The sequence below is a fragment of the Pipistrellus hanaki genome (genome assembly GCF_964339955.1).
Source record: "Pipistrellus hanaki genome assembly, chromosome: 3".
Taxonomy (NCBI): Eukaryota; Metazoa; Chordata; class Mammalia; order Chiroptera; family Vespertilionidae; genus Pipistrellus; species Pipistrellus hanaki.
This window is the reverse complement of record NC_140505.1, coordinates 56,704,765-56,723,878: the sequence shown is the minus strand read 5'-3', so window position 1 is coordinate 56,723,878 and position 19,114 is coordinate 56,704,765. Positions and strand designations below refer to the sequence as shown.

The 19,114-nt window shown below is 36.9% G+C and overlaps 2 protein-coding genes and 1 long non-coding RNA gene across 5 annotated transcripts in view; 1 reads left to right on the top strand and 2 right to left on the bottom strand.

The window, feature by feature from the left end:
- Positions 1 to 1,534, top strand: part of BORA (BORA aurora kinase A activator) — a 30,038-nt gene extending 28,504 nt beyond the window's left edge. For both annotated transcript variants that reach the window (XM_084876483.1, XM_084876484.1), the window contains exon 12: positions 1,188 to 1,534. In XM_084876483.1, the coding sequence (XP_084732609.1) occupies positions 1,188 to 1,283 (96 nt within the window). In that variant the 3' untranslated portion in view covers positions 1,284 to 1,534. The remainder of the gene's footprint in view (positions 1 to 1,187) is intronic.
- The window catches only part of LOC311618847, a 164,180-nt gene that overhangs the window by 49,377 nt on the left and 95,689 nt on the right, over positions 1 to 19,114 (bottom strand). The gene's annotated exons all lie outside the window — the stretch shown is intronic.
- DIS3 (DIS3 homolog, exosome endoribonuclease and 3'-5' exoribonuclease) overlaps positions 4,109 to 19,114 on the bottom strand; it is a 33,455-nt gene continuing 18,449 nt past the window's right edge. The window contains exons 11-22 of one of the 2 annotated variants that reach the window (XR_014794379.1): positions 18,813 to 18,914; positions 17,298 to 17,362; positions 17,126 to 17,210; positions 14,274 to 14,401; positions 12,313 to 12,399; positions 10,008 to 10,164; positions 8,556 to 8,770; positions 8,283 to 8,451; positions 8,000 to 8,158; positions 6,936 to 7,058; positions 5,922 to 6,092; positions 4,112 to 5,267 (exon numbers count right to left, since the gene is read on the bottom strand). Coding sequence is in view for 1 of the 2 variants with exons in the window: in XM_084876481.1 (XP_084732607.1) it covers positions 6,009 to 6,092; positions 6,936 to 7,058; positions 8,000 to 8,158; positions 8,283 to 8,451; positions 8,556 to 8,770; positions 10,008 to 10,164; positions 12,313 to 12,399; positions 14,274 to 14,401; positions 17,126 to 17,210; positions 17,298 to 17,362; positions 18,813 to 18,914 (1,374 nt within the window). In the remaining variant the exon portion in view is untranslated. Of the gene's footprint in view, positions 6,093 to 6,935; positions 7,059 to 7,999; positions 8,159 to 8,282; positions 8,452 to 8,555; positions 8,771 to 10,007; positions 10,165 to 12,312; positions 12,400 to 14,273; positions 14,402 to 17,125; positions 17,211 to 17,297; positions 17,363 to 18,812; positions 18,915 to 19,114 lie in introns of both variants that reach the window. The other variant, XM_084876481.1, reaches the window with a different exon arrangement.

The window sequence follows — 19,114 nt, the reverse complement described above, 5'->3', positions numbered from 1 at the left end:
AAGAGGTTGGAGAGGGAGAATTAGTCCTACTTTGGAATTGGTCCTTGAAATCAGTTCCTTAAACCTAATTGGGACTAGGAGTTGGAGGTCCAAAGAGGAGGAAACTCAGAGGTTTTTGCCTCTAATATTGTCTTAAAGTCATATGTAAAAAGAATTTTTATTATGAGAGGGAAATAGTACAATTGAGAGACTATGCATTAAATTAAGAACATTCAAAGGTAAAGGCTCTTCAAATTCAAAAGCCTACCGTATATAGATTTTGGATGCTGAATGAGAACAAGTATCTTATATTCAAAGTACTTATAATTTATACAAAAATACTGTTGATGACATTTACTGAACCTTCTAGATAGGATGGTTATAACTGTATGTTCACATTTGAAGAAACCCATCATAATTTCAGGCATTATCAGGAGAATCTTTAAATTTTTGTATGCTAGTTTAATAAACACAGTAAATATCAGCAAGTGTGCTACTGAAGAGAATTTTCCAAATGAGAGTTAAGACTTAATATGGAGCGGAAACTGGTTTGGCTCAGTGGATGGAGCATCGGCCTGTGGACTGAAAGGTCCCGGGTTCGATTCTGGTCAAGGGCATGTACCTTGGTTGCGGGCACATCCCCAGTAGGGGGTGTGCAAGAGGCAACTGATCGATGATTCTCTCTCATCCATGTTTCTAACTCTCTATCCCTCTCTCTTCCTCTTTGTAAAAACTCAATAAAATATGTATTTAAAAAAAAAATAAAGACATAATATGGAGCCACAACTACAATGGGATTATAGTCCATTTAAAAATGAGAGAGAGGCCAAAACCGGTTTAGCTCAGTGGATAGAGCATCAGCCTGCGGACTGAAAGGTCCCAGGTTCGATTCCAGTTAAGGGCTGTTCCTTGGTTGCCTGCACATCCCCAGTAGGGGGTGTGCAAGAGGCAGCTGATCGATGATTCTCACTGATGTTTCTAACTCTCTGTCCCTCTCTCTTCCTCTGTGTAAAAAATCAATAAAATATATAAAAAAAATAAAAATGAGATAGAGGAAGTACTTTTTGATTATAAATATTGATTAGTAAAAAACCCTATCTTCACTGACCCTTTAGAATCTGCATTTCGGTTTTTAAAAGTTCTAATAATAGCTGCATCCTCAAACAGGCCTATTTAAACTGAAAATAAGGTATTTTCTTCATTCACAGCAAGACCATAAGACACAGAGGTGTTGGAGGAAAGCAGCAAATCCTCATTGCAGCAGTCCACAGAGCACCTCTCTCAGAACCAAAGACTACCATTGAATAACTCCTCGCTTATTTTTCTTCTTGCTTATTATTTATGATCATTATTGGGGAAAATTGCTTCAATAAGCATAGCTTTTTTCTTTCCCTCCTCAATATGACATATCAAGGACTTAATTTAGTGACCTACGAACATCAGAAAAGCACCTGGAGCTTTCAACAAGTTGCTGAAGTACAAGTTTATTTTTTGTCAATAAATATTTTTGTACTAACCTTGAGTGATGTGTTTACAATAAAAACTTAAGAATGTTGACTGCTATATCCTACTGTCATAATGGGTTGGAAGGAAGGCCTCATGTCTCCTGGTAGCTTGTGGAAGTGGGGTTCTTGGGGTACTGCTGGAGTAAGAACTACCAGAGGCCCCCACAGGAGGACGAGATACGATAGAAAGCTTTATTTCTGTGGAATTACACCCTTGTCCAGTCATAAAAGAAGTGTAGCTAGGACTTCAGTAGAGCTAAAATCAGAGCCAATGTCAATGTCCTTTCTATGATGGAGCCAGGTGCAGCCCAGCAACTACCTAGCTTAGCTTATTTCCCCACTGTCCATTGTATATGGGGTCCCCATGGCCCTGGGCCATAGAGGCGAATGCTGGAGAGCCAAGAGAATGCCAAGAGCAAAGAAAAAGAACTGTTTAGGGTATTACGTATTCCCAAATTTTCATGCACTTGCAGTGGCCACACCCACATTTCTGTCCCCACGTGTAATGGATAAGCACCTTCCCTGTGTCACCCCAACTTTACTGGACATGAGGCTATCTTTTCTTTGTCCAGTCCCTTCCCCCAATATTTTGTAGGAAATAGCTGGTGGTTCGCTGGGGAGTGAAAGCGGCAGCTTCCTGGTGAAGCTGCACAAATGACCAAATGACATGCCTACAATGTCTTGACTTCCCTTGGCTTCTTTCCCATCTTATATAATAAAAGGGTAAAAGGCAAATTGACTCTAATGGCAGATCAACCAGGAACGATTGGTCTATCAGTGTTTCCCAGGGGTATAGGAAGTTTGATGGGGATATGCACTGCACCGAGCTTAGCTGCGCCTAATTCTACGTTCTCATGAGTACGAGGGGTACTCAGCGTTACGAAAATTATAGAAGGGGTACACATATGTCAAAAGTTTGGGAAACACTGGTCTATATGATGTGCACTGACCACCAGGGGGCAGACGCTCAACGCAGGAGCTGCTCCCTGGTGGTCAGTGCACTTCCACAGGGGGAGCGCTGATCAGCCAAAAGCCAGCTCATGGCTGGCCAGCGCAGCAGCAGTGGCAGGAGCCTTTCCCATCTCCACAGCAGTGCTAAGGATATCTGACTAACAGCTTAGCCCAGCTCCCCTTAGTCAGACATTCCCTGAGGGCTCCTGGGCTGCCAGAGGGCTGACTGCCAGCTTAGGCCTGTTCCCACTGGGAGCAGACCTGCCATCAGTCAGACATCTCCCAAGGGATCTCGGACTGTGAGAGGGTGTAGGCCAGGCTGAGGGACCCCTTCCCCCCAAGTGCAGAATTTTCATGCATCAGGTCTCTAGTCATTAATAACCAATTAATTACAATAGTATCACTACAGGGTTAATGTAAGCCTGCCTTACTGCTTTTAGCAGTTCTGAGAACATGTGGAACTGTACATGTAAGTACAGATGAATTTAAATTTATAACCTATGTGAAAAAAGTCTGATATAGATACAAAACAAATTTATCCAAGAGGTAGGAAGGAGGTAAGGCAGGTTTCTAAAATTTCTCACTTTTGGACTCTGTTCATTTCTTTGTAGAAATTCTTAGTTCCAGTGATAACTGGCCCAGTGGCTACTTTAAAAAGTATAAATACTAGAAAGGTAGAACTATCAGCATCTTCATATTATATATTACTTTTTCATTAGTGGGTAAATGTGGATGCCCAGAATATTCTCCATCCCTAGGGTAAAGACCTCCTTTCCAAGTCAGTTTGGCTAGGGAGAGGAATAGGAGTAGAACCAGGATCAACAGTGGGAACTGGGTGACAATGGCAGCCCTGTTAGGGCTTTAGACTTAGGACAGTGGTCAGCAAACTGCAGCGCGAGAGCCACATGTAGCTCTTTGGCCCCTTCAGTGTGGCTCTTCTACAAAATACCACTGCCTTGGTGAGTCTATTTTGAAGAATTGGCGTTAGAAGTTTAAGTTTAAAAATTTGGGTCTCAAAAGAAATTTCAATTGTACTGTTGATATTTGGCTATTACAAATTACCTTTTAAAATTTTTCTGATTCATAAATGAGTAAAAATTCATGTGCAGGCCTAGGAAATAAAGACCTAGTAACTTTGTGTCATTTTGCCTTAATTTTTTTTTTTGCACCTTTTATTACAACCTTCCAAAAATTATTTCTTGAGGAAATTAAAAACGGCGGTAGTGTAAGTGGATGCTGCATGGACATGCTCCCAAGAACAAAAAATATTCTTAATGAATACTTAGCTCCTCCTGTCCCCCAGCACACTAACCATTAAAGTCATTAGTCACTATGTCCATTGCTAACAATACTGCATTTGGAAGTTGAGTCCTTAATCACATAGGTTTTAAACTGATATCAACTTAAGACTATTGCTATTCTTAAGAGTTCTAAATACTAGGGTAGGAGCTTCCCTGGCTATGTTTTTATGTGTTTTTTTAATAGCACAAGTGAAAAAACAGTTAACAAAGTAGTGGCTATAACTTGGATTCAAACACCACCTGTCACTGAACTACTTGAACTGGGCCATGAAAACCTCAATCTTCTAATCTGTTAAAGAGATAACAATAGTACCTAACAGGGCTTCTTAATATTCCAAGTAAGCTACTTAACATAAGAACTAGCACGAGTAGCATTTTAGATAACCAAGGCAAAGGCTTTGAAAGGGTGAAAGGGTTTCTGGGCATCTTGAATTACTCACTAGGGACTGAATTAGGCCTTCCTCATAAATGAGACTTAGAGAACAAACTTGGAAAGATGAACATAATGTCAGTTATAGCCTCCTTGCTTTACCAAGAAGCCTCCCTTTTCCTCTACTGCAGGTAAACTATGGTCCACTGGCCAAGAATTTTAAAGTAGTTTGCGGAGAGAGAAATCAAATGAATAATATTTTATGACACATGAAAATTATGAAATTTAAATTTGTGTCTATAAGGTTTTGTTGGAACACAGCCATGCTCGTTTGTATACACAGTCAATGGCTGCTTTCACATTGTAAGAGCAGAAGAGTTGAGTACTAAGGTTGTAACAGACTGCACACTAGCAGATTCTTAAATGTCTGGCCCTTACAAAAAAGCTGCTAACTTCTGCGCTTTGTCCATTACTTGGACCCAAGACAACTCAAAACTATCTTCCTTCAACTGAAACAATTTCTGCCTCAGTGAATGGATGTTTTCCTCAGTAACAGGACACCGGAACAAATCATTTAACAACTTCCGAGCGCCTAAAAGTACACACTGTAATTATTCCCACTTAGTATACCTCTGACATATATGACACTCCTCTCATTGTGCCACAAGTTCCTTCAAGGCACAGGCAGTTTACTTAACTGGTGATAAGCCTGATACATTTTAGGTACTTTAAAGATTGAATAAGCCAAGTAAGATGTTTTAAGGTAGCTATCTCAAAATATTTTTGAAAACACCAATTTATCATTACTAATTTTTGTGGTTAACAAGGGAAGTAGTCACTCTGACACATCAAATTGTAAAACTTAGATTTGTCCCCTTTAATATTTATTTACACAATCCCCCCCTTTCCAATATAATCTGACCATTCATTACCTACTTTTTATTTTATAAGTAACATGATGTGACATTTAAAATACTCTTCAGTCTTTCTTTCGATCCCAGACCCTTATTTGGGGGAGATATTTGAGGTGAAGGTCGAGGATGATGATCACTCTTATTACCTAGTATGAAGCAACTATTTTTCCAGGATTGCCTTCCTTCAATATCCACTCCCAAACACATACATCTGCTCAAGCATCATTTAGGAACTGCAGGAGGCTTTCTGACAGAGAGCACATAGTGTATGTTAGGTAAATTAAAGACAACACAGATTACTGAATTCCCAACAGATCTTGTCTTGAAATTCAAACACTGCCATACTACACAATACAGCTTTCAAAGATTTAGATAGATTGTTCTTCTAAAAACGTTCTGTTTTTCTCCATAGGGAAATGGTGGTATTTTTCTATCAATATCAAATAGTCAAATCACTTTTGCAAAGTTGATCTGCTCTTCAATGAGAGGATGAATGCTCCCTTTAAATGATCTTTACAGATCCCTGACTTTGCTATCCTCACTGTTTAAGTCAGGGGTCCTCAAATTTTTTAAAGTGGGGGCCAGATCACGGTCCCTCAGAGAGCTGGAGGGCCGGACTATATGAACTACTAATTCCTACTGTAACACCTCGGCTGCGCTCACTGCCCAAAAAACCTGGCGGGCAGGATCAGACTCCTCTGTGGGCCGCATGTGGCCCGCGGGCCGTAGTTTGAAGACCCCTGGTTTAAGTGATGGATATTCAACTGAATTTTCCTGCATAAATAGCTTTGTTCAGTCCAGAAGTAAAATAGTATGATGGAACAGACACAACAGTTCAATAAAAATGCAAATTTTTTAAATTATTAAAATGTACTTAAAAATAATAAATTGTTTCACACACTTCTTAGGATTAAAAATGTCTTCTCAAGTTCATTGTTGTTTTTAATGTTCTTAAAAGGAAACCTTGAAATTTTTTTGCTGGCTATAGCTATTTTTCAAGCTTCTTCTTCTTTTGCTCTGGTTCACTGATGTCCATGTTTGAAGTATCAGTAGGAATACTTATTCCTGGTATCTGAAGTAATACAAACGGGGGGAAATTAGGTTGAGTAAAAGTATAAAATAAGGAATAAATCTTATTCTCATTTCCTCTTTCCCCACTAATACTTTCAATTTCAAAAAGATAGAGGGATAAAGCGGGGGGAAAGGTTTTCCATACAAAGTATAAATTTCACACATAAGGTAACAGTTCAAAAATGTTAGACATGTTATCAACACATGAGAAATAAGTCATTTGGGAAGTGTGTGTTTAACACGTCCAATTATCCGAGCTGAGCCACCATGACTGTCCGCATCAGAGCAGGTGTGTTGGGGCAAAACAAAAGAACTAATGTCTTTTCAAAAATGTAACTTCACAACTGATAAAACGAAAAACTGGCTATGCAAGAGATCTCAAAGAGCTCTGCTTTTGGTATCAAAAACCTCAGAAGAATCCTAACTAGGACCCTATGGCCTAGGGAGATCAGTGAGAAAATAGGAATTGCTATGTAAATATTTGTCCTCCACACTTAAAGAATTCCCTCTATCCCTAAACAGAAATAACTTATGACTATAGCTGTCTTTCACAAAATACACTGAGTGGCCAGGTTATTATGATCTCTGAATGTATAATAATCTGGCCACTCAGTGTATATCCTATATAATAAAAGGCTAATGTTCAAATTGTCCCCTCGACCAGGAGTTCGATCAGCGGGCAGACGGGCCAACTGCCCATGTCCCCTCCCCCTGGCAGGCTGGCCAGATTCCACCCATGCACCAGTCCTCTAACACACACACACACACACACACACACACACACACACGCAGTGGCCAGATTATTATGCATTCAGAGATCATAGGCAGTATAAGATCGTCTTACCTGTGGTTCTACCAGGGACATTCGAATTTTCTGATGCTGAAGATTTGACGAGTCTAACATGATTTTAACTTTAACTTTATCAAATATATGGAACACAGTATTTTCTATTTTAAGTGAAGGTATCTAAACAAGAGACATTTTGCAATGTTTAATTACTTTTATACACTTTAGGATTTGTTCCAATTCTTTATAGTTTACCCTTCATATTAATTAAAAATTTTACTTCAATATTTAGTAAGATGTTCAATATAACAAAACACTAATCTCGTAACCTCACATAAATGTAAGCTATCATACTTTGTCCTTTCATTAAGACGGTCCCAATATAAATAAGGAATAAAAAAAAAATGGTCCCAATATATATTCATTACTCTCAGGAGTCTCACCAGCAAGTTGTTGAGAAAAATACCCAAAGGTACTGAAGGCAGAGATTATTGTTTTGTAATTCTACTAAGGTTAGGGAAGTAGGGAGTGTGTCAGATAAGTAGTGACATTGGAAACAAGTTAAAAAATTCCCTTTGCTGAGCTCTAAGCAGTCATTTATTTATTCCTTCACTTTAATCTGTCTCTGCACCTAAGGAAAAATGTAATTCAAGTTCTCCTTAGAGAGGGAAACTTTACATGGTATAAAAGAAACCATGGGCCGAAACCGGTTTGGCTCAGTGGTAGAGCATCGGTCTGCGGACTGAAAGGTTCGATTCCGATCAAGGGCATGTACATTGGTTGCGGGCACATCCCCGGTAGGGGCTGTGCAAGAGGCAGCTGGTCGATGTTTCTCTCTCATTGATGTTTCTGGCTGTCTATCTCTCTCCCTTCCTCTCTGTGAAAAATCAATAAAATATATAAAAAATAAATAAATAAATAAAGTATATGGCCTTTAAAAAAAAAAAAAAAAAAAAGAAAGAAACCATGGCCAACGTGTGTATGCTAGCTAATATACTGAGAAACTGAGTATGTTTGGCACAATTAAATTCTGCAGGGTACAAAAAATAATTTTAACCTTTATAGGTACCACTTGTAACCTATCAAAAAAAACAAAAATAAAAACATTAGAAATACTATACCTCATCATCATAAATAAGCCGTGGCTTGGGTTTGTCCTTTTCTTCAAAAAAGACTGTGCCTTCTAATCCATATTTTGGAATTAACACCACAATAGCATTTTTTTTAACAAAAAGAATATAGGCCTCTTCACTTACTATTCCTTTGCTTTTGAAAAATAGCTGTAAAATAACATACAACCTTATTAAGAATTGTCTTAAATATTTTTAAATGAACAAAACAATTCTGAAAGTTAAAAATGAACAAAATTTCATCTCTCCTAATATTATCAAAAGAAGGCAATACCTGGGTATGAAAAGCCACTGACGCACGTTGGGCATATTGAGCCATTTTGTGCCGAAAATTGAGGTTTTTACACAAATCTGCAAGCTTGTGTTTGTCTGTCAACTCTGGATAAGTACAGTCAGCCCCGATAGCCACAGCCAGCAGCCGATGAACAATGATGTCCGCATATCTAGATATATTAAGGAGAAACAAGAATCATGCGACATTAGCATTAAAATGTCTCCTCAAAATTAACTATTTTCTATTTCCTTTCATTTCAAAGGGAAAAAGTACCTTCTGATGGGTGAAGTAAAATGTGTGTATATTGGGGATGCTAAGCCGTAGTGATGAAAATCATTATCCATTCCAGAGCAGAAGTACACAGCTTGCATCATGCAGCGCGTGGCTAATATTCTTAACAGAGTGTTTAGATATGGGAAAGTAGCAGAATCAGCCTGATCCAAAGAGTCAGCCAAAGCCTTGGCAGTATCAGTTTTAACTTCCAAATTCTGTAAAAAAGAGGAGTGAAAGAGCACTATATTTTAAAATCAGTACAATCATGTATCCAAAATATAAGAAATCAAATTGAACAGATAAGTGTTTGTTTCTGATCAGATACATGTTTATACCTTTTATCCTTCACCTAGGAAACTAAAAATAAATTTATAGAAAGTGTAACATGCTAATTAGACCGGATGATACTGGGGCTGTGAGGGAAGCCCGGGTCCTGGGTGCCTGCTGGAGGCCAGAGGGAAGCCCAGGTCCCGGTGCCTGCCAGCAGCCGGAGGGAAATCCGGGTCCTGGGTGCGCTGGTGCTGCAGCCAGGTGCTCTTGTACAAATTTTGTGTATTGGCCCTCTAGTACAATAAATTTATAAAAAGCAATAATTGTTCTGTGCAACATCGAAGCTTAACATTTTCTAAACGCATTTAAATATACTGAAGTATCAACATTCTCAAGAAAGGATGGTGGGAGCGGTAGTGCTGTTTCTCAAAGACCAATTTGTGCCTTCCTAACCTTTGCTGGGTAGGCAAAAAAAATCAAAACAGATCTGTATGTCTGGATTTTCTTTGCAGACATTTTCCTTCCATTCAAAGTAGAAATAAAGGCTAGAAACAAACTACTAAAACTACTCAGAAACCAATGCCAACATGTTAAAATAATTCAAAACAACTCCTTCTAGCTCTTCTGGACAGGAAAGATGAGACCTGAACAAGTGATAGAAAATCAATGTAAGCTATAATCACCCCAAGGGTAAGGGTATTTAGGGTGAAATGAAAATCTACTAACTAGAGGCAGTGGGGGTATATGTGGCTGAGGAAATGCTTCCCTTTTTCCATGTATGTAATAAGTAGACTTCCTTCTTAGGGACATGATATAGAGGGGGTTTAACTGAGTTAAAGAGAAAGAAATTATTTGTAAGTCTCTGAAATTAGGCAGTTCAGAAGAGGCATGAAATAACACAGGCATGAAGAACATGTATAACGGCACAGAGATATGGAAGAGCATATTATGTTTAGGGTACTGCAAATAACTTAAGTCTACATAAATGAATCAATTTAATATGTTGTACAACTTAAAGGTACACAATGTGTTTTGTGAAGTATATTTCAGTAATTAAAAACTAAGAACTACTGGCATATTTTTGCATCAAGAAACAAGAACATTTTTATGGAGATGTAAGTAGATTGTTCAGTATAGATCACAACACAAGTATAGATAACTTTTCAAACTACAGAACTTTACCTTGGATTTAGCTGCCTTAACAAGAATGTCATAATTTGATGGAGGAGGAGCAGGATGTTTTCGAAGCAGAGCATGTTCAGAAAACTCTTCATGAATTTTTTTTGCAACAGAGATATTGGCAAGTAACATAAATTCTTCCACCATGGAATTTGTTTCTCTACCAATGAAAAAAGAATCATTAAGTAAAGAGTATCTGAGACTTCTATGTATCATATTTATTTACAGGATACCTTTCCTACCTACAAGATAATAAAAAAATTTCCTATATAAACATTCATATGTGTGTGCACATGCATATTTTTATAACTTAGGGCTCTTTCATTCTCTCCTATTATGCTAAACATTTTTTTACTATGCATCTACTGTGTGAGAAAATCTCGTGCTAGAGAAGACTTTACAAATTGCATTAAAAAACAAAAGTCTTGCTAACTCTAAGTAATATATAAAATCTAAATCTTATCTCCTTTTACTGAGCCCAAATTAAAGTAGATTTTTAACTATAAATTCATAAAAATCAAGTTTACTAAGAAAATTTCAGTTTAAATCACAAATTTTGGTTTAAAAATTTAAACTTTCACTGATAAATTAGCAAAATGAAGTAATCATATTTACAATAGCTACTCTGGATGCTTATTATAAGTCAGGTATTGTGCTATAAATAGTACATGTATTGTGTCATATATGTGTGTGTGTATATGTATACATACACATATATATTTAATTTATTCTACAGATAAGACAACAGGAGTATTTTTCTCTGCTCAAGGTCAAAGTTATTATAGTAACACGATCCGCCCTAGGTGGTTTGGCTCAGTGGATGGAATGTCAGCCTGTGGATTCAAGGGTCCCGGGTTTGATTCCGGTCAAGGACACATGCTAGGGTACTGGGCACCCAGTAGAAGGTGTGCAGGAAGCAACCAATGAATGATTTTCATCATTTAAGTTTTTATCTCTCTCTCCCTTCCTCTCTGAAATCAATAAAAATATATTTTAAAAAATAGTAACAGTATATAAGTCCATATAAGTTACATCAAAACTCTTACTGATAAGCAATCTGATATTGCCTTTTAATATAGTTAGTCTATGTCCACTTAAAACTTAAGTTAATTATCTGCTTCTGTTTACATAGTTTATTTTTCCCAAGTCACTCAACATGCATTATTAGTCTTTCATTCCTGTTTCCATTTAAATAACATAACTTCTTGACAAGATTGTTAAAGTTTATTAATTTTAAAAGTATTACTAACATCTATACCTTTACAACTTAAGGGGACACTCTCTTAGAATTTTTTTCTTTTAATTGGTAGGCAGAAATGGATAATGTTCTATTTTGGCATTAGATTCAATTATTTCCTTCAAAAAAGCTCCTAGTGTTGGGCTCACTGTTCATACCAACATTAAAACTTATTTGCACAGAAGTTCCCCCCCACCCCACTAAGGTATTTTTTTAAATTTTAGCTCTAATGCTATGAGGCACATACTGATTCTAACTAACAAAGAAGTATATTCCCATTTCAATTCTCAGTCATCTACAAAAAAAAAATATATAAATGCAAAATTAATTTCAGAATTACCTTATATAAGAGGCATGAAAAAGAGGCTTAATTCTGATATAACCAACAATCTCCTTCCTTCCTAATTCTTAACTAAATCAATACTATATAATAAAAGGGTAGTATGCAAATTGACCGAACAGCTGAATGACCTGTCGCTATGATGTGCACTGACCACCAGGGGGCAGAAGCTCAACACAGGAGCTGCTTCCTGGTGGTCAGTGCTCTCCCACAGGGGGAGTGCCACTCAGCCAGAAGCTGGGCTTGACGGTTGGCACTAAGGATGTCAGACTATCAGTCGGACATCCCCCAAGGGCTCCTGGGCTGCAAAAGGGCACAGGCCAGGCTGAGGTCTCCCCACCCCCTGCAATGCACGAATATCATGCACCAGGCCTTTAGTAAAACATTAACAACAGTAGCTGAATATAATATTTGAGAACTCCTGACAATACCTTCTGAGTTATGTAGCATTATTAGTCGGAGGTACTGAGAAGTCAAATAACTTGTCCAGCATAGTATAGGCAGAAGTGCATCCAAACCATGGCAGTCCGGCTTCTAAGCCTTGTGACCACTATTCCATCCAACCACAGTACATTCTATACTAAATACTTAGGGAATCAATCAGAGCAATCCTCTTTTACTTACCATAACTATTACTAGTCAAATTCTAATTTGGGTCTAAATTATTTTTTATTTACTAACAAACCAGACATTACATTTAAAATCAAAATCTATCAAAAAAAATTGCATACCTAAGTTCCTTGGTCTGCAGATCTATAGGATCATGAGTTTCACTGTCCATGTGAAATCGAACTTCTGGAGAAGACAGGGTTAAAGCCCTAAATAAAAATTAAAGAGGTGAATTACTTAAGTGAACCAATAACATGCATAGTTCTGGAAGTTTTTTAAAACAGAAAATGATCATAGCAAGCATGCAAGTTATTCTGATGGCTTTGGACCACCTGTTAAGTTTTACAGATCTACCATGCACTTAATAAGAAAGCATCATAGCAACACAATAAAATAAGAATCACTGTGCTTTTGAGGCTTTCCATATCTTCTTGTCCCCAAACTATGAGATTTTAGTTACATGGGTTTGTAATCACTTTACAAATAAAGTTATTGGCAAATTATTTACCATGGAAAACCATATATTGAGGTGAGGGATGATAAAGCGAGGCAAAAAGGAAGCTGCTATGGGTAGATCACTGACATTAGAAGACCCACAGTTCAAAAGTATCTTCCCCCATAAACTCAACCACCAGAGAAGAAAAAAATGACACTACTACTATGTTACAAACACTGATGGCATTAATAAGAGTGCTGCTCTGTGTCCGGTAATGTATTATGCTAAGTGCTCTACATGCTTGGTTCTTTTAATGACTTGACAATTTCTCCTCTGAAGAGTAAATTCTCACAAGCCAGGTAAGTCTAATGCTTCTTTGCCCCTTGAAACTACTTTCATCAGGTCAGCTACATAATCAACGTAAAACTGAGAGTTTTAATGAGGCTGAGTTACCTTGTATAATCATGGAAAAGGGAAATAGTAAGAGATGATTTCCAAATTCTTTTTCTTCCTTAACTCCCTCACCTTTATTAGAGGAGCTACAAAAGGAATATTAGCAATAAAATCTTTCCCTGCAGTATTATAAGATTCTTCATTAGATTTATTATGTTTTATTAATATAACTTTACTTAAAAAAGCATGGTATACCAATCATATTTTGATCACTTTTTTTGTTCATAGACCACTTTCAAGGACATAGCATTTATTCTTTTAGACAAAATTTAAGGTAAGCTAGAACTTCTCCTTTAAGGCAAAGGATGTGATTTTGTTTTTTAAATGATTGTTTTACCAATTCTGACTAAGACTGAGAAGATTCAATGACAGCTTCTACTAGTAAATGACCTTCTATTTACAAAATTAAAGACCATTTATAAGTTAAAAAATATCTTTTCTTCCATAATTTTAAGAAGCTATGTTACAAATGCCAAGTTTACATCTTACTTTAAAACCATGAAAATAGCCCTAGCTGGTTTTACTCAGTGGATAAAGCGTCAGCCTTCAGACTGAAGAGTCCCAGGTTCAATTCAGGTCAAGGGCACATGCCCAGATTGTGGGCTTGTTTCCTAGTAGGGGGCCTGCAAGAGTCAGCCAGTCAATGATTCTCTCTCATCATTGATGTTTCTATTTCTCCCTTCCTCTCTGAAATCAATAAAAATATATTAAAAAAAAAAAAAAAAAGCAAAAAAAATCCCATGAAAATAGCTCCGGCTGGTTTGCTCAGTGGATAGAGCATTGGCCTGGGGACTGAAGAGCTCCAGATTTAACTCTGGTCAAGGGTACATGCCTGGTTGTGGCTCAATCCCCAGTAGGAAGCAAATGATCAATGATTCTCTCTCATCACTGATGTTTCTATCTCTTTCTCACTCTCCCTCTCTGATATAAAATAAAAATATATTTTAAAAAAGGTAGTTAGGTAGAAGTAGGATGTCTCTACATTGAGCATGTCAAACTCAAAGGCTAACGGGGTCAAATAAATGAGGCATTCGGCTGCGGGTTGCCAGTTTGATATGCTTACTCTAAAAATAGACCTTATTCATCCTATTAAGTGAATCATCATTATTCATGATAAAACACTTTCAAGAGTTCGCAGGTTATCTTAAGATAAATGAATTAAGAACTATCTTAATAGGTATTTTTGAAATGTACCCTTTTTCAATTCTTCTTCTTTTCAAAATTTTAGCTAGCTTATTTAGTCCACGGAGACTAATGGTAATGTCATCATTCATGGCTGCTGAATCAATTCTCATCTGAGCTTCAGCATATGTAAGGGAAGCCTAAAAAAGAAACCATATGTTTATGTAACCCTTTCAAACTATAAAAACTAGTTTACTATTGTACATTCTTATATTTCCACTACATAAAATCCATGATTTTTCAAAAATTAAATATCATTAACAAAGGAGGCATTCCTAAGTGTAATATTTATATTCCACAACTATTTCTGGTTCATTAACTTATCTGATGCATTATGCTACATAAGCAAACCTAAATTAAAGTAGTATGGTAGTACTGTTAATATATAAATTGCTTAACTCACCTTACTTTCATATAAATAATGTATAAATACTCAGGTAATGCAAAAATAAAAAGGTTTGATTTGATAACTGTAGAGTGAAATACTTTCTACAAGATGTTAATCCCCTGCACAATAGCAAACAATTAAAGAAAAATTTTGTAACCTACATTAGGTTTTTAAGAAATCTACAAAATACCAAAAATTAAGTATCTAAAAATGAGACAAATCATAGTAGAAAAAGACTTAATTTCCAATATCAACCCAATATACAAATAGCCTCTTCTGTTTCTATATCACTCCTCATGAAAAACTATTTTTCAGCTGACTTTTATTTTTTTAAAGATAACTTCATGTCCCGTCAGATGGTTGGAGCGTTGTCCCGTGCAACCCCACACCCTAAAATAGTTGTGGATTCAAGGCACATACCTGAGTTACGGGCATTAACAGGAGAGAGCCACTGATGTTTCTCTCTCATATGGATGTGTTTCTCTCTCTCTCTCCCCCTTCTTCTCTCTCTAAAATCAATAAACATATTGTAATTTCACAAGTAAAAATCAGGAACAGCATAAGAGTGTTAGATGATACAATCCAGGTCAGACTGTAGCCAACTCTTCAACTAGGAGCTAAGAGTTCCCCCTCTAAAACTGTTTTCTGTTACATGTTCACTAATCTTTTTTTTTTTTTTTTTTATGTGATTTTGGCAAAGTCTGGGAGAAAATTAAGTTCATTGCTATCCTATATAATAAAAGCCTAATGTGCAAATTTTCCTCTCAACTGGGAGTTCGACTGCTCACTATGATGTGTGCTGACCACCAGGAGGCAGCGCAGACTATGACTGGCATAGGCTGCCGACCCCAATGTGCCCTGAGGAGAATGGATCGCGGTGGGATGGTGGAGCAGGCAAGCAGGTGGTGCCAGGCCAAGGCGAGTGCAACCAAAGGCAGTGGTGGGAGAAAGGGATGCCGCCCAGCTCCCAGGTGCAAAGGGAGTTGGACAGGGCCCGGTGATTCGGGCAGAGGAGAACGCAAGGGGACCTGGAGGCCCAGGTGCTACCCAGGACCCAAAGGTCAGCTGGGACCTGCCCTTTCACATCAGAAGTTCACGCTTTGATAGCTAGCCATTCCTACGGACCGCACCCATGCATGAATTTCATGCACCGGGCCTCTAGTTATAATAATATAAGCATAATACGCTAATTAGACCAGAGGTCCTTCAGGGCGACCTGCCAGACGAAGCTGGGGCTTCGAGGGAAGCCCAGGTGCCAGCTGCCTGCTGGTGGCCACAAGGAAGCCTGGGTCCTAGGTGCCAGAGGGAAGCCATTGCCAGCAGCCGGGGGAAGGCAGGCCTACTCTTGTATGATTTTTGTGCATTGGGATTCTCATTTCAATATTAAATCTAAAAGATTTAAATCATTCACATAGCACTGTCAGTCTAAAACAGCTTTCTTTACAACTGCTAGCTCATCACAACTGAAAGAATGACGTTAAAGGCAGAGAAAAAGAAGGTAGACTTTAGAAATGGATCAATGGAAGGAGAGGGTTTTGGCAAACCTTAGGGGCAGACTCAGGGGAAAATAAAAATAAAGGGAATTGGGGAGAAGTCCAAAAAAAGGAAAAAGATGAGGAAGACAACCTGGCTCCATTCTGTCTGAATACAAATCTCAGGCTAGGTCTACTGCAATTCGACACTGATTTATAAGAAAATTTCTATGAATAAATATGAAGAATAAGAAGACAGTATACAAGCCAACTTTGAAAATGCTAACCAGTCATGAGTTGGTACTGCTTCAGATAATTAATAGGATTCCTAATTCTGGGCAAAAATCATCTATTTGGTCTTTTTAACATATTATGGATGGATCATGAGAATTCTTACTTCATATTACACAGTTTTTACAGAGTATCATACTTGACAAAGATATCATGTAAGAACATGTAATAAATAACTTCAAAATGCAATGAGCATTTAATTTTAAAGCCTGACTTTAACATTTATGTAAAACATTTTTTGTACTCCTTCAATAAAAACTTATCTGGCCACGGATTAAAGCTAGCAATAAAACTGGTCTGCAATATGTTAAGTATACAGACTTTATCTGTGTCTGAATACAGAAAAATCTCTCTATATAAAAGGCTAACATGCCAAGTGTCCCCTCAGAGGTTCGACTGGGAGACCAGGAGATCAACTGTTCTCTATGATGTGCGCTGTCCACCAACAGCTGGAAGGCCCTGATTGCCCCTGATTGCCAGTCAGGCCTAGGGACCCTACCTATGCATGAATTTTGTGCACTGGACCTCTAGTGGCTACACAAACTCATTTCTAAATAACATCAAGAATTAAGCAGGTAACTTCAAAAATCTAGATTTTGTTGTAACACTGGAGAAAAAATTCTTAATAAGCCTAAACTTTTTTTTAAAACATTCTAGAACACTGTTAAAAGTATCAAAGATTTTAAACAATAAATATTAACCATGAAACTAACCTTTGAATTAATGGCACTTTTGGTAAACCTCGTTTTTAAGATTTCAGCATTGTGATTCATTTCCCAAATACATGAAAATGCTAGCCTATGGGGGAAAATAGACAATAATTGTTAATGGGAATCAGTTAAAGTAGTAACTACTATGTTCTTACGAAAAAACAAGCATAAATACCTGTCAACATTACATCTTAAGGAGCATAAGTTACTACTAAGCAACTCTGGAACCATGTCAATCCTCTGGAACAGATAAAAGAGATTTGCAGATTACATTTATTTATTTGAAGTTCTATTCTCAAGTAGCATTAATTTAACAAGAGGGGAGGAATATTCTGATCTCTGTGAATAGAATTAAGAAAACATGAAATAAAAAGTCTATTTCTAGAAAAGTACTTACAAAAATTGTTATAAAATGAAAACAATGAAAGAAAAGTGGACTTCTTATCAGTGGATCTAAGGATAAGTCCTCTACATTAAACACTTAGTTGTCCTCTGAAAGTCTGAAATCTCTAGTCTGGATATGAAGTGTATACTACGAAACTTATACAAGACTATTGTATAAGTCTTGTATAAGTTCTATGACCTTTCTCCAAGGCTTTCCACAAACCATATGGTATTCTTAAAATACTAAAAAAGATGACACTAAATTTTTATGTAAAAAAAACTACACAGAACTTTGACAATGAATTTATAACAGTCTAAACCAGTGTTTCCCAAACTTCTCTCATGATGAGAATCACCTGGTGGAGTTGTTAAAACACAGATTCCTGAATCCCAACTAAGAAGTGCTAAACTAGAATTTTTGGGAACATATAGGTAAAATTGTATCTTAACTAGTGCTCTAAGACAGATTTTATATACAGAGCACTAAGTTAGGTATGCAATTTTACCTATATGTTCTCAAAAATTCTAGTTTAGCACTTCTTAGTTGGGATTCAGGAATCTGTGTTTTAACAACTCCACCAGGTGATTCTCATCATGGGGGAAGTTTTGGAAACACTGGTCTAAACTTAATTTTCCCCTCTGCTATCACAATTTATTTCTGTAACTTTATGAGGCTATACATAAAGAAGAATAAACAGTAAACTGGACAGTAAATTCATGACTTTATAAAAAACAAAATATACATTTCAATTAGTTACCCATAAATAGTATAAATTAAATATTACTGAACAATTGTATCAGCTATACATACTTATTTGGACCACTCAATAACAAAACAAAAAAAAATTGCAATATTTTCATTGATTTAAGGTTACCTTATTCTATATATTATTAGTTTTTTAGCTAATTCATGTACTAATCCAAACTTTGATTAGTAAGAATTCACAAGTGTGCCTGGTCTCTATGAACTAACTGGACAATTAGTATAATAGTTATTCATCAAATTTCACTAAATACTGAGGCTGACTTTTCCTAAGCAAACATTTCAGATGATTTTATTATTAAAAATGAAATATGCCTGGCTGATGATGCTCAGTGGTTGAGCATTGGCCTATGAACCAGGAGGTTACAGTTTGATTCCCGGTCACGGCACATGCCTGGTTGCAGGCTTGATACCCAGTAGGGGATGTGCAGGAGGCAACTGATCAATTTTCTCTCTCCTCACTGATGTTTCTATCTCTTTCCTTCTTCCTTCCTCCCTGAAATCAATACAAAAAAAAATAAATAAATAAACAGATGATGTTACCTTTTCACAAAGATACACAGTTGTTCCCCTTCTGGCTGATTCCTGATCCAAAGCATTTCCTGGCCTAATAAAATGGCTAACATCAGCAATATGAACACCAACCTTAAAAAGATAAAAATAAAAAGGTATGAACATGCCTAATTGGACAGAGTTTTAATAAATTTAGTTAAATTTAGTTAAATTGATAAAAGACTGTCACATTCACCATTTCAATTTTTGATACATGCCTATTAGTCTCTGCAGCTACAAATAACTATTCTTGGTACAAACAATTTACAAATAAATTCTACGATGGGTGAAAA